Here is a 14,645-nt window from a genome sequence, read left to right as displayed (position 1 = left end):
TAAACAAATAATTGTGTGCAGTATGTATAACGTATGTATACAACAACAAGAGAAGAGTTTTGTCCATGTGTCCTGGCACTTTAAAGGAGCACGTCACCCATTTTCAACCGTATCGTCCTCGCTAATGCTCATTTCTGTCTACTCACTCTCTGTGTCTCAGAGGAGGGGCTGTGGGCAGTTCAGGAACTTACCTACCTGTGACATCATCGGTAGGCAGGTTTGGTAACTTCAAAAACGGGATTTCAAGCTTTCATAATGCAAGAGCGATGGCTTCTAGTTCAGCATGCTAACTCTCCAGGAAGAGAAAGGCTGTAGCTCGGAAATCCCCATCGATGATGTCAATAACTGGTAGGCAGGTTTCTGAACTGTCCACAGCCCTCCAATGAGACAGAAATGGGGCCATGTTATAATGAACATTTGGACCAAAATGTATGCAGTGCTCCTAAAGTTCATGCACATCTATCTAACATCTAATATAAACATATTATGAGCATGCAGAAGTGCGTTGCGTGAACAGTGTATTTAAGGCTTTATAGGTCAGGAGCAGTACCTTGAAGTCGGCTCTGGCCTGTATCGGCAGCCAGTGTAGTGCTATGAGTAGGGGTGTGATGTGATCGTATTTCCTTTTTCTGGTTAGTACTCTAGCTCAGTGGTTCTCAAACTTTTTCATGTCAAGGACCCCCAAATTGACACTTATTAGCCCGCGGACCCCCATTTGAAAAGAGAAGCCAGAGACCCCCATAAGAGAAGATTTTTTTACGGCTCTAGCAGTGATTCTCAACCATTTTAATTTCAAGGACCCCCAGGCTACAGACCCCCAGGCTACGGACCCCCATTTAATGGCATTTATATCTCTGGGACCCCAATTCATATCGTAAAATCAATTTTAATTTAACTCTGAGAGTGTACAAATGGAACCAAATGGACCCATTAGGGTCCATTTGGTTCCATTTGTACACTCTCATAGTTACAGACCCATAAGGGTCCATTTGGTTCCTGTCCATCATTTAGCTGGGGACCCCCTGGAACCCCCTCAAGTACCCCTGGGGGTCCCCAGACCCCACTTTGAGAACCAATGCTCTAGCTGCTGCATTTTGGACTAGTCTAAGGCCATTTTTTTGCTGTTGATGATAAACCGGAGAAGAGGGCATTACAGTAGTGTATTCTTGAAGTGATGAAAGCATGGACTACTAGGGTTTTGGCACCGGGAAGAGAGAGTATTGGACGAATTTTGGCTAAGTGTGTGTGTGTGTTGTCCAGATAACGGCGGCAGCGTGAGTCTTCCTCTTGGAGTAGAGTACGACCAGAAGAAACAGAGATTGCAACATGAGCTCAGGATGGACTACAGACGGCACATGGCCCAGGTAATAAATCTATGGAAATGTGACTGTTTCAGTGTTCACACACCGCATTGTGAGCTTGTAGATCAGTTGCTATGGGGCAAATAATGTTCTTTCGTGCGATTAGGCTGCATTTATTTGTCACTTAAACCAAAACACTTGTTGAATTTCAGAGGAGCAAAATTGAGCCAGCAGGGGGAGCCAGTCACACACTAAGCCAGAGAAGAGAGGTCAAGGTAGGATAAAGCAATACTTCACCTCCAAAATGATCAATACTCACCCTGTGAAGTGCAGGTCTTCACAGCTCCACCCTAGGGCTGGGTATTGCCTACAACCTCACGATACGATATGTATCGTGATACACATTGATTTTGAATAATGACTTTGTCCTACTGGATTTACTACAAGAGCTCCTCTTTATTAGGTAGGTAGGTAGGTACTTTATTCATCCCCAAGGGGAAATTAAGGTGTTACAGCTTTCATAGAGACATCAATAAAAAACAATATAATATATAAAAAAAATAGGCATCTAACTATAGTCAACCTACAATATTGAATGACAGACCAAACGACAGACCAAACACTTGACTTGACTTCAACATCCCCTCATCCTAATCAGTCTGATCAAGCCTGATATTATTCTCTATAACAGCAAAGTCAAAGCTTTACGTATTGGACAAATTAAAACACTTAACTTTGAAGGCCCACATAGATCTTATTAATAAATGCATTGCATGCAATACAATGGCCTTTTCGGTTATCTCTTGTATTACGATACGATAAGTTGCCGTATGGAGCCTCCACCTCAACCAAAAATGCCCGGCAGTACCCGAGACATGTTTTATCATGGTCACTTGTTTCAGATTCGGATTACCTGGGATCCCGGGTGTGTTCATCATTATATGTAATACCCGAGTGGAACTTAGAAGACCCATAGGCTACTCAGCTCTGATGTGGAGAAAAAAAACATGAAGTGTGATGATTAGGCTGATTTAGGAACATATTACTGCAGCGCAAAAATGAGTGGGAAATGGTTGAGATGTGCTTGCATACCAGGCTGACAGTTGGCTGAGTTCAGTGACTGGGAGCGTGATAATGGATTCCTTCTTCATCGAGGTTAAAACATGCAATTGAATGTAATTGCCTGTTATTGTAGACTGCTGTGTTGCTGCTAGATTCCATTATGGAGTAGCCTATAACTGGCATCTGCTGGTAGAACGTGTTGCTTTAATCCCTGGGTGAGTAATAGAGGTGGGGGGGTGATATATCTTCATTTAACATCGACCAGCAACAGAATCACGTAGAAAACAACAGAAACACCGGGGAACAAACACAATATAACAATGTCATAAACACTCCTCCAGGAGACGTCTCCTCGCCTTCCCTCCAGACGAGACGCCTCCACCCTGACAGAGAGGAGCAGGAGACCAGATGAAGATGAGGAGGAGGAGGAGGAGGAGGAGCTGTGGAGAGACAGGAGAGCTCATAGACCTCCTCAACGCTCCACAAGGTAGAGGAGAAACATCCCTATGGTTTGAGTTAGGGCTGGGCAATGAATCGAATTTCTCGGTGGTTAACCCTTTAAGACCGGGAATGCATCTGTGTCATTTTTAGATTTATTTGGCTATTCAAAAATAGCAGATCTACAAGCTCGTAGCGCGGCATTCGCTATTTTTGAAAAATCATGAAAATGTGTCCAAATCTTTGAATATATATATATACTTTTTAAAGCGAACATTTGTAACTCAAATCTTTGCTTCTGGGGGATCCCTGGAACAAAACATTTTGAGATGGGGGTCCGCAGCCAAATACATATAATTTTTGTGGTCCTTGACGTGAAGAAGTTTGAGAACCATTGATATTATAGCAACAAAAAAAAAGTTAGGATTTAGAAGACATTTGTAGAATCCCCCCAGAAACAAAGATTTGAGTTAAAAATGTTCACTTTAAAATACCGTATATACATAGATCTGCTATTTTTGACTAGCCAAAGAAATCAAAAAATTAAACACAAATGCGTTCCCGGTCTTAATGGATTAACCACCGCTTCTCATAAAACACGCTCCACCAATAATACATACGCAACAGCCGTCAGTGATCACACGGCGGGTAGAGGAACATCTAATGAACTTGGTCTTCTCTCCGCTTCCATCAGAGACCATCCTGAAGTGGGCGGGGCCAAAGCAGGAAGGAGATCCAGGGCGTTGACCAATAAGGACGAGGCAGAGTTCACCACTGGACTCCTGATAGGTTAGACATTGAATCGATCCTGTTATGCGTACTTATAATTGTAGGATCATCAATACGAACATGCACACAGTAACCGTATAGAGGTGGCGTGAGCACATATGTGAGCGTGTGTGCCCTCTCCAACAGCGTTTGTGCAAAAGAGTGTGCACTTCCATATATGATATGTATATCAGGGCTGCAGCAGTTAATTGAAGTAATCGATTTACCGTAATTGATTAATAATATATTTTTGAAAAATAATAAAGTGGGCGTGTGTATCCAGGGAGGAATGAGACAGACTCAGCCGTTCAAAGAAGGAAGGATCGATACAGAATGGAGCTACAGGAACAGATCGCTGAACAACGCAGGAACAGAAAGAGGTACACACACACGGCAAGGGTGTCTGCAATTTATCAGCCTGAGCCCTACCTGAAATCCCACTGCACATTAATTTAATTTCTTTCTGATGTGGGAAGCACGCGACCCTATGATGCGCACTCACGTCACATACGCTGCTAAGAGAGGTTAACTTGTTGCAGTTTTATTAAACGTAATAACTTCAAGTGCCACCAACATACAGTCAATGCTCACATATGAATAGGCACTCTCTGTCCATTATAGAGCAGCAATTGATGAATTGTGTGTGTGTGTGTGTGTGTGTGTGTGTGTGTGTGTGTCTGTATGTGCAGGGAGAAGGATTTGGAGTTGAGAGTAGCAGCTACTGGAGCCACGGACCCTGAGAAACAGGTGAGCTGTGACATCATGTGACATCATTGATGTTTTTCATGTTCATGTACCATTCAAGGAGAAGAGATGGGGAGGGAAATGGTGAAACAAAAACATATGAATGACTGATGCTTCACTGCATCATTGTAGGGTTGAAAAAAGTCAGTTAAACTTTTTTTGTAGCAAACTGATGACTGACGCTTGTAGCTTTTTGACAGCTCAAAAGCTACAAGCGTCAAGTCATCAGCTTGTAACTTCATTGTAATGAATCCATTAAAACTAACGTGTAGCTTGTTGCTTTGTAACCGCTAGAGTTGAACATGCAAGCATGATCGTGTTCCCTCTCATTCTCCATCTCCCAAACCCCACAGTCCACAGAGCCACCTTGTGGCGCAAGCCTACCATTACACCCTTTTAAGCTACTAGATACAGTATGTCAAATCAAACCATGTCCATTATATCGTCGCTGTCGGGCAGAAACCAGCAATCAACTTTTTATTTTATTTTTTATAAATCAGTGCTATTGAACACCCTTCACGTCTGTGTGTGGGTTTTACAAATATTGAACCAATGAAAAGTATTAAAAAAGCCCTTCTGACTAAACCTCCTAACTCCATTGGATCTTCAAAACTGTAGGTCAAAACACCTAGTTGTTTTTTCCGACATTGATTCATTAGAATGAAGAAGTCAGACGGACCATCCACATTAATGGTCAAACACCTCCTAACTCCACTTGAGCTGGATTTGGGTAAAGTGATGATAATATAAAGACACATCCAAGTATCTGACAATGTTTAAAGGCACCGTACCAACTTTGATGAGGCAGAATTGTGCTGTTCTAAAAAATGTTTTTGTTTTTTTCATTTCCTTAAAATGTAATATTTTGGACATAGCTGGTTCCTGCCAGACAGCAGAGATATACCACCTGAAACTACTGAAATGTAAAGAATATAAAATGTTAAATATATACACTATCACACCAGTTTTGTTTAACTATAGTCCCTCCCTGCTTTTTTCTTCTCTTTTTTCAAATACCCATTGCCCAGTCAGTCTGTTCATTCTCTCTCTCTTTAAAATGTCCACACTCGCCCTGCCCTGGTGTCTTTTCTATTATAAAGTAGAGGTTCCCAAACTTTTACATGTCGAGGACCCCCACATAGCGTGGCCCCCCTGTTGTGAAATGGCTTATGAAGAATAAAAATAAAAAAACGGAAAATTGCTTGCATGTACAAGCTTGCTGTGACACGTTTTGAGCTTGTAGATCTTTTTGTAGCTATTTTTGGTGCATGACAATGGCCCGCAGCTAAGTATAAATCATCATAGCTCTAATATAACCCTAAACCGAACCCCCCTAAATGTCTAATCCTAACCCCCCCTATATGAATCTTTTCCTCTCTCTGAAACTCTGAAAACCATAAAATAACCATTTCTCGTGTGAGGACCAGGAACATTGTCCTCACAATCTCAAATTCTACTGTACTTGTTGGGAAAATTGGCCCTGACAGTAATACAAGTGCACGCACGCACACACACGCATAACGCCTGTCATTCTTGCCTCTCCAGCCGGACCGGATCAAACAGTTTGGTCTGAGCAGGAGGAGGATCCAGCGGGCTTCGGACCCAGCGTCTCCACAACAGCGAGAACCCGCCCTCCCTGGACAGTCACGCCCCCCTGACCAGCTCCGCCCACCTGAACAGCCCCGCCCCGCCTTCCAGTCGCCACTGTTGGACTGTGTCTGCTGTGAACTGTGTCCTCACTCGCACACACCCAGGTAACACACACACACACACACACACACACACACACACACACATATGCGTGCACGCGGCTGGGTCAGGACTTGAGACTAGGAGTGGGACGACATGAAAATTTCACGTCACGATTATTGTGGCCAAAATAATTGCAATTGACGATATTATCGTGATAATCAAAATATGCTTAAAACGTCACTTTAGTTAACCACTTGCAACCTAGCCTCCATATTCTGGGGGGAACATTAGCCAAAAATAGCAGAACTACAAGCTCACAACGCGTCGCGCTGTGAGCTTGTAGTTCTGCTATTTTTGACGGAAAAATTTGGTGTCGGTGGAAAAAAGTGGTCTAAGTACAGAGCCAACTCTGGTTGTCCAGTGAATGACAGTGTTTCTTTTCTCGCTATTATATTAGCTAACTATTATCATCCCACATAGGGGCTTTTCTGGCGGAGTGATGCAATCGCTGCGTTCTCGCTTGTATCGCTTGTGAACACATAGACAGACAATCGCTCTGTGAGTAAACGCCAGGCGATCTACACCTGCTTCAGCTGTGTCAAATCATCACCTTTCCTGCACGACGCGTGGTAAAAAAAGCTGACCACAATCGTGTGTGTGTGTGTGTGTGTGTGTGTGTGTGTGAAACGTGCACGAACGTGACAGTTTCACGGGAGTGTGCTCGCTTGTCTCTCCGCTTGTCAGATTGTCTGTGCCTCCCTACCTGCCCGCTCGCCTCTCATTGAAAATGAATTACTATTATGCACTCCAGTCTCGTCCCGTCTGAAAAGCCCAGAACACCACTCTATAGACTCAGTGAATGTTTGCTCCAATGCTTTCGGGGTCTGGTGGTTCCCCTTTTAGATGGTTTCCGTTTCAGCCAGCGGTCCAACTTCACATTGAAACCTGATATGCTGCGAGAGCAACACTACAGCCTTTTTTTTTTACAGTCCACTGCAGCAGTAGGGGGTTCATTGTGGGTGGGGGGAGCATGCGCCACGGAACACACTCGTTCCTACATTCACGTTCATGTTAAATATATTATGATAACATCACTGTAAATCTGTGCGGGAATCCCCCATGTTGCGAGCACTAAATGAGCAAGAATCAAATGCTGAAATTCAGGCCCTGCACACCCTAATATTCCTATTAGTAGTATTGATACTAGGGCTGGGACTCGATTAAAAAAATTAATCTAATTAATTAGAGGCTTTGTAATTAATTAATCGCAATTAATCGCATTTTAATCGCATATCAATATTTGACCTGAAAACAGTGAAAAGCTATTTTTTTAAATGGATTTTGGCATACGTATTTAAGTACATGTACTCTAGAACTGTACTTAAGTACAATTTTGAGGTATTTGCACTTGACTCTCGAGTATTTCCAATTTCTAATACTTTTACTTCTACTCCAGTAACTCCACTATATCTCAGAGGCAAATATTGTACTTTTACTCCACTACAATTATTTGAAAACTTTAGTTACTAGTTACTTTGTAGATTTCGATTATTATAATAAAACATGTGGTGGTAACCATGTGAAAATAGCCGATCTACAAGCGCAAGGCATAGTGAGCTTGTAGATCTGCTATTTTCCACCACTCGAGGCTGGTAGATTGTGTTGTTGTTACTGTTGTTTTATAGTAGTTTAATTAATTATTAATAAAAATCGCGCGCATGTGATCCGCACCGCATCATGCACCCCCCCCCCCCCCCAGCTTACCGCCACCAACCCCCCTAAACGGGACAAACGCGCGCGTGGGATTTTATGCCCAGCCAACATTATCAAGCAGTGCTCATGCACTGTGCTGGTTGCAGTCAACTTTGTTGTTGTCTGAGAAGTGAGAACCACGTCCTTTCAACTAGATAAGCTTGCGTCGTTTCAGCTTGGTGCGCTGGCATAAGCGGTCCGTCTGAAACTCGTCCAGTGATAAACGTTCCGCGGTGCAAAAACGGGTGCGATTAAAATGCGTTAATTTTTTTAGCGCGATAATTTTTCTGTAATTAATTGATCGAAATTAACGCGATAAAGTCCCGGCCCTAATTGATACAATTACTTTATAATTGTGTGTGTGTGTGTGTGTGTGTGTGTGTGTGTGTGTGTGTGTGTGTGTGTGTGTGTGTGTGTGTGTGTGTGTGTGTGTGTGTGTGTGTGTGTGTGTGTGTGTGTGTGTGTGTGTGTGTGTGTGTGTGTGTGTGTGTGTCTCTATAGACTCCAGCTGTTGGTCCCACATCCTCCCTCCAGTGTCCCAGACACCTGCAGGAGTGTATATGAAGGTCCATACCACCACCACCAGTATTACAACACCACCTACAGACCTCCACCAGCCGACCACCAAAGACAACCACCAGAACCCCACAGAATCCCACCGGACCACCACAGACCACCGCCAGACCCCAGCCTTCTCTACTGTAAGAAGCATTTCATGTTCTATTGTAGTGGTTCTCAAACGTTAAAATTTCAGGGACCCCCATAACTATGAGAGTATTCAAATGAATACTGTCAGTTATAGCTCTGTAAGGGTCCATTTTGGAACCCCCTCAAGCACCCCTAAGGGTCCCTGGACCCAACTTGAGGCCCTGACACGATGCAGGCATCAGACGACGCACGTCATCAAACACACTCCGTCCTTTACCACGGCTACAACCACACTGGAAGGCGTCGGGTACACGTGTCAAAACTCGAGTCCACTGACCGTCCTTTACAGCAGGGGTTCCCAAAGTTGGGGTCGCGAAATTATTTTAGGTCATAAAAAAAACGTTTTTTTTTTTTTTTTTCAACAGAATGGATGAAATACAATCTAAAAATGATTACAAATAGTACATTTTACCATTTTAATATATTACAAATGCGCACCGAACGTGCAAGTTTATGTGCATAAACTACCTCCAGGTTTAGGTGGGGTCGCGAGTCAATGGCCACATTATTTTGGGGTCGCGGGCTGAAAAGTTTGGGAACCCATGCTTTACAGAGACGCATAAACGGCATGCCATGATTTAGAGAATAAACAATGGCCAAGTTATGTGATCTAGCAGCAAATGGCATACGTTCCACCACCAACATGCTCATATGAATAGCCACTGTCGATTTCAGAGAAGCGTATGCATGCTGTAAAGAATAAAGCCAAGTTACTGTATGTGTGTAGGCGTACTTGTATTATAATGAGCCACATATGAGCTTTCATTGTCAATGAGAATTGTCATTGAAAAGACACATTCACTGGTGTGATGTTTTACCATGTGTGTTTTGGTACATTCCTTGTTTCATTCAGGTCAATATGATGTGGTATTCACGTGTAGCTGAATATATATAGAGACTATTTGACGCTTCCCATGTGAATAAGAGGACTAACGACACGCTTCAGTGATGCTCGTGTTGTCAGTCAGGGCCTTAAGAACCATTTAATGTTCTACCATCATATTGCCACATTAGAAAAAAGCGGCCTTTTGGTGTTTGGCCACTTCCTGCATGAAAGCCCCCCATACCCCACTGCCGGTAGATTTCTGTGCATGTACTGAATCATTCAGTACAGATGACTGAAAAGTTGTGTCATTTTCTGTATGGGTTCTATCTTCCTGAAAATGTATTTTCTGTTTACTAAAAAGCTGGAGAGATGAGGAGACTGATACTTAACAAAAACAATCACTTACAACCCCTTTAAAATAACCTTTTTCTCATTCAAATAAGTTCCGGTTTGCAGCTTTAATATAAAGAGAATTGAATTGTGACAGACGACTTTTCAATGTTACTTATGTGTTGCTGTGTGTTGTAGTTGGTCAGCTGCCCATGTCATACCTGACTGTACCACCAGGGGGAGGTGTGTCCAGCCAGCTGGGTCACCACAGCCCTCAAAGCCATCATGAGCCATCAATACGGTAGGTACGAACTAGAAAAGAGCACTTATTATCTCCGCCAGGCTGGGTTGCCTAGCCAGGGCTGTGTCAGTCGTGGGTTGCAGCCATCAGGACGCAAGGAAGCTGGGGGTGGGATAGCATTTCTACGGCCATACGGGGGAACCTTTCGCATTTGTGGCTCCCCGTATGGCCAGAAGTAAAAATCGCAATTGGAGGTGTAAAACGTGTCAGAGTAGTAACAAAACATGTGTTGGTGAGATATGGAGAGTTGTGTCTTGATCCAAGGAAGGAATCCAGGGAAAGTTTTCTTTTGACTGCACGACCTACAGTTCAAGTGTTGACAGTTTTACAGACCCGGCATTTCATTATATAATGTTATGTTTTGTGTATGTTTTCGTTTTTTTACAGTGTTGACAGTGTTGCAGAACCAGTACTTCATGCATTTCCTTCAGAGAACAAATCATCCAGAACCTCTTTGACCTCTTATAAAGATGCTCTGAAACAACAGGTAGGAACACGCACACACACACACACACGCGCACACCCACACATACATGCATGCACACACACACATGTACACACGCGCACACCGGAGATGGGGACTGGGGTTTGAGAGTTGGACGCACACTTGAAGTGATATTTCACTTAAAACACTTCACACGTCATTTTGATGTCTACTCAGGCTTTTGTGTGTTTTAAGATGCTTGATTCAAGTATTTAGATGTTTGATGTTCATTTGATCAGACACCTAGTATAAGCCCAGTAAAATTCTATCTCCATTTTAACCATGTTAGACTCATTGAAAACACATATCCCATTGGCTGAGGCGTAATTCATTTTTTGATTAGTTATTATCGATATATATGTTAATATTTTATATTCTGTATAGTATATCATTTTAATGTAATGTTACGACAAATCCATGTATAAGATGCTCCCAGTAAAATGCTAATGAAGGTTTGGAGACTGAATGACAGCATCCCAGTATGTGTTGTATTGACAGGAAGCGTCCAACAAAGGCAGCAGTGAGCTTTATAAGCAGGTAACATGGAACACATTGAATCCTGATAGAACCCAATAGAACAGTGGATAGAACCTTTGTAGAACCGCAGTAGAGAGTTCCCTGCCGGCAGTTTGGCAAGGTTATGGCTTTTTTAAATTTGTTTTTATTGCTACATTGTTTTGACTTTGTTTTCAATTTCAGTTCAGTTTGAAATGAAATAGTTTTCAGTGTGGTTACGGTTCCATTTGTACACTCTTGAGTTATGGGGGTTCTTGAAATTAAAACGTTTGAGAATAACGGTATTAATGAAACTCAGCTGGAGGAAGACATGAGGAGACTTGAACCATGGTGTTGTTATTAATAATAATGTTGGTGCCTATAGATAGAGGAGCGTGCGGAGCGGAAGCGCCAGGAGAAGGAGCAGGCGGATCGGTACGACGCTCAGCTGGAGGAGGACATGAGGAGACATGAGCCATGGGGACGAGGAGGAGGAGGAGCCCCACTACGAGACAGCACCGGGAACCTAATCAGTATGACACGCTTTACTGCTATACACACTTTATATTAAACCTCATCAGTACGACACACTTTACTGCTATACACACTTTATATTAAACCTCATCAGTACGACACACTTTACTGCTAGGTAAACTTTATATTAAACCTCATCAGTACGACACACTTTACTGCTAGGTAAACTTTATATTAAACCTAATCAGTACGACACACTTACAGCTATACACACCTTACATCAGGGGTCTTCAACGTTTTCAGCCAAAGGACCCCCTAGTTGAGAGAGAGATGAAGCAGGGACCCCCACCATATTGTATAAAATTGTGTTTCAGATGAAACTTTCTTTGTTTACTTCTCTTTTTCCCCTCTACACCAAACACCTCTTTGCCAAAAATAGCAGATCTACAAGCTCACAACGCCTCGCGCTGCGAGGCGTTGTGAGCTTGTAGATCGGCTATTTTTGGTTCACCTCAGAAAAGGGGTGGGGTTAAGGTAAAAAAAAAAAAAAAGTCATATCACAAAGATCTGGCGGACCCCCTGTAGTAACTCTGAGGACCCCCTGTTCAAGACCCCTGCCTTACATTAAACCTCATCAGTTTGACACACTGTACTACTATCCTAATTTTACATTAAACCTCATCAATACGACATACTTTACTGCTGAATCAACGTTAACAAAACGTAGCTACTTGGAATTTATGTTGACATGTAGTGCTCACACAAACATTACATTGTTTCTGCCTACAAAAAGAGCCAAATAACAATGCATTCATTGACATACTGGTAGCTACATTACATGGCATTGTCACAGTGCCAATACAATCTCTGACAACTTATTACACAAACTTTTAGTTGTTAACCTGGCATCCTATAGTGTGTATAGTTTCAATGTAGGCTAATGATAGGTTATTGGTTTACATATGTACAGTATACGTTATTATTAGATTATTGGTTTACTTATGTATTACTTTATTATTAGATTACTATTTCTATTTTTTTAACCACATTTGTATTATGATGTATTATCTTGTGTCCTTGCTTACTGTAAATCGCTCTGGATTAAAAGCGTCTGCTAAACTGTAAACTGCAAACTGTTATAATGCTAAGATACTCTGAACCAGTGTGCAGAGTTTAGAGGGAACACTGCTATAGAGACACGTGTGTGTGTGTGTGTGTGTGTGTGTGTGTGTGTGTGTGTGTGTGTGTGTGTGTGTGTGTGTGTGTGTGTGTGTGTGTGTGTGTGTGTGTGTGTGTGTGTGTGTGTGTACTTTGTCTCATCTGTTTAAGGAAATAGGTAGCTGATATATTGCACTTTTACCTTAGCGCTAGGTATGCTCTTGGTTGCTTGTTATTGCAGAAAATGCACTTATAACCTCTGGTGATTAGTAGCTTTCGTTCCCTACCTTTGTTGATTGCACTTATTGTAAGTCGCTTTGGATAAAAGCGTCTGCTAAATGACTGTAATGTAATGTAATGTAATGTGTGTGTGTGTGTGTGTGCGTGCTGTGTAGCTGATCTCAAACAGATGCACAGGTTGAATGAGGAGGCTTACAGCAAACCAGAACAGTACAGAACCAGAATCAGCAGAATGACCAGAGAAGAACCACGCATTGATCCCAACGACAGAGTGTCAGGTACCACACTGCTACACACTGCTATAGAACCACATAATGATCCCAACGACAGAGTGTCAGGTACCACACTGCTACACAGTACACACTGCTATAGAACCACATCAGGTACCACAGACGCACTACTACACTACTGTACAGCAGTGGTTCTCAACCTTAATGACTGGAGAGACCCCCCCCCAAAACGTCTCGGCCAAGTCTCGCAAGTCGCAAAAACTCATGACCCCATGGATTAAAGTTCTCAGTCGCCACGCCACGACCGATAGGATGATTTATACTTGTTCACGTGCCAGTGTCGCTGAAAATAGCAGATTGACAAGTTCACAAAAATAGCAGATTGACAAGCTCACAACTCGCTGTGAGCTTTGTCAATCTGCTTTTTTTCAGCGTGTGACACTGGCACCTGAACTAACTAATTAAAGAGGATTTGAATTGGTCAAACTAGCAATAGAATACATGTTTCAGAAGCATCTTCAAAAATCAAAGGTTAAAGCGTCAATCTGTGATTTCTTTAACTGGTTGGCTGTAGAACAGCGGGAACATACGGTACGTACATTTAGACCAATAGTACCTAAACATGATAATTCTACATATCGTCATAATTGTTTAGGAAACGGAGCATTAGTGTGCGGGGGCTACTTTCACACCTTTTCATCGATCACAGATTGGGACATGGACAAAATGTTTCAGTCGTGAGATATGTTTTTGCTTTAATCCATGTGACACACAGATGTAACATCATACACGCACTGAACAAATGTGCATGCTTGCATACAGACCGCTATAATAGGCTATATAAAATAGCAAAACCAGCTACATTACTTAATGGTTCTGGCATTAATATAGGTTCATTTTCTTGAGATGAGGGTTTTGATATGAGTAGTAATATTACACTCTGCATCTGAGAGGAGAGGAAAATGCGCATATTTTCCTACAGCTCCAGTAGCCAGTGAGCACCTACGTTGGCCCTGCAGTTCACGCCTAGGGTTTATCAGTCTGATTTGGATGTTTGGTGTGGAAATACCTTGAGCATTTTCCCTGGCGTTAAGCTTTTGTGGGTTTCAAAAAGGAATCTACAAATCCAGACAGATTTTCTGTGAGGCTGCCGATGCCTGAAATGATAGGTCTCCCAGGGGGATATACATTTGGGCAATGTATAAATAATAACAGGTGTCACCGGATATTCAACCTTCATATATTCATATTCAGATTTAGCAATATCTCCATTATCAAGATAATGTAAAAGTGCTGAGTGAATGTTTTCTTTAAATTCCAAAGTGGGGTTTTCATTCCATTTTTGGTAGCCGCAATATTGGCAAGTTGCCTCAAGTTTATGGAGCTAATGTGCAGAGCCAATACAGACAGACAGACAGACAGACAACTCTTATCTCTTCCTCTGAAAAAGTGTATTAAATATTCTTGACTGTCAGAAAATTCTGAACGTTATTTTTAAATTCAGATTTGAATGACCCCCTTGTGTGACCCCTTGTGGGATTGGTTGAGAACTACGCTATACAGTAGTATAGAATACGCACTACTACAGAACACAGTAGTAGACAGTACTATAGAATACAAATTCAAAATAAGAGTGAAACTG

General features: G+C 42.3%; 1 protein-coding gene across 5 annotated transcripts in view; it reads left to right on the top strand.

Annotated features, from left to right (window-relative positions):
* Nucleotides 1-14,645, top strand: part of LOC311046126 (centrosome and spindle pole-associated protein 1-like) — a 35,174-nt gene that overhangs the window by 1,921 nt on the left and 18,608 nt on the right. For all 5 annotated transcript variants that reach the window (XR_014600838.1, XR_014600839.1, XM_084058271.1 and 2 more), the window contains exons 4-15: nucleotides 1,261-1,364; nucleotides 1,514-1,576; nucleotides 2,705-2,850; nucleotides 3,496-3,590; nucleotides 3,853-3,949; nucleotides 4,259-4,316; nucleotides 5,859-6,067; nucleotides 8,259-8,458; nucleotides 9,820-9,922; nucleotides 10,310-10,409; nucleotides 11,287-11,434; nucleotides 12,929-13,051. Coding sequence is in view for 3 of the 5 variants with exons in the window: in XM_084058271.1 (XP_083914397.1) it covers nucleotides 1,261-1,364; nucleotides 1,514-1,576; nucleotides 2,705-2,850; nucleotides 3,496-3,590; nucleotides 3,853-3,949; nucleotides 4,259-4,316; nucleotides 5,859-6,067; nucleotides 8,259-8,458; nucleotides 9,820-9,922; nucleotides 10,310-10,409; nucleotides 11,287-11,434; nucleotides 12,929-13,051 (1,446 nt within the window). In the remaining 2 variants the exon portion in view is untranslated. The remainder of the gene's footprint in view (nucleotides 1-1,260; nucleotides 1,365-1,513; nucleotides 1,577-2,704; nucleotides 2,851-3,495; nucleotides 3,591-3,852; nucleotides 3,950-4,258; nucleotides 4,317-5,858; nucleotides 6,068-8,258; nucleotides 8,459-9,819; nucleotides 9,923-10,309; nucleotides 10,410-11,286; nucleotides 11,435-12,928; nucleotides 13,052-14,645) is intronic.

The sequence above is a fragment of the Gymnoscopelus microlampas genome, assembly GCF_963454915.1.
Source record: "Gymnoscopelus microlampas genome assembly, chromosome: 5".
NCBI lineage: Eukaryota > Metazoa > Chordata > Actinopteri > Myctophiformes > Myctophidae > Gymnoscopelus > Gymnoscopelus microlampas.
This window is presented reverse-complemented; position numbering and strand designations above follow the sequence as displayed.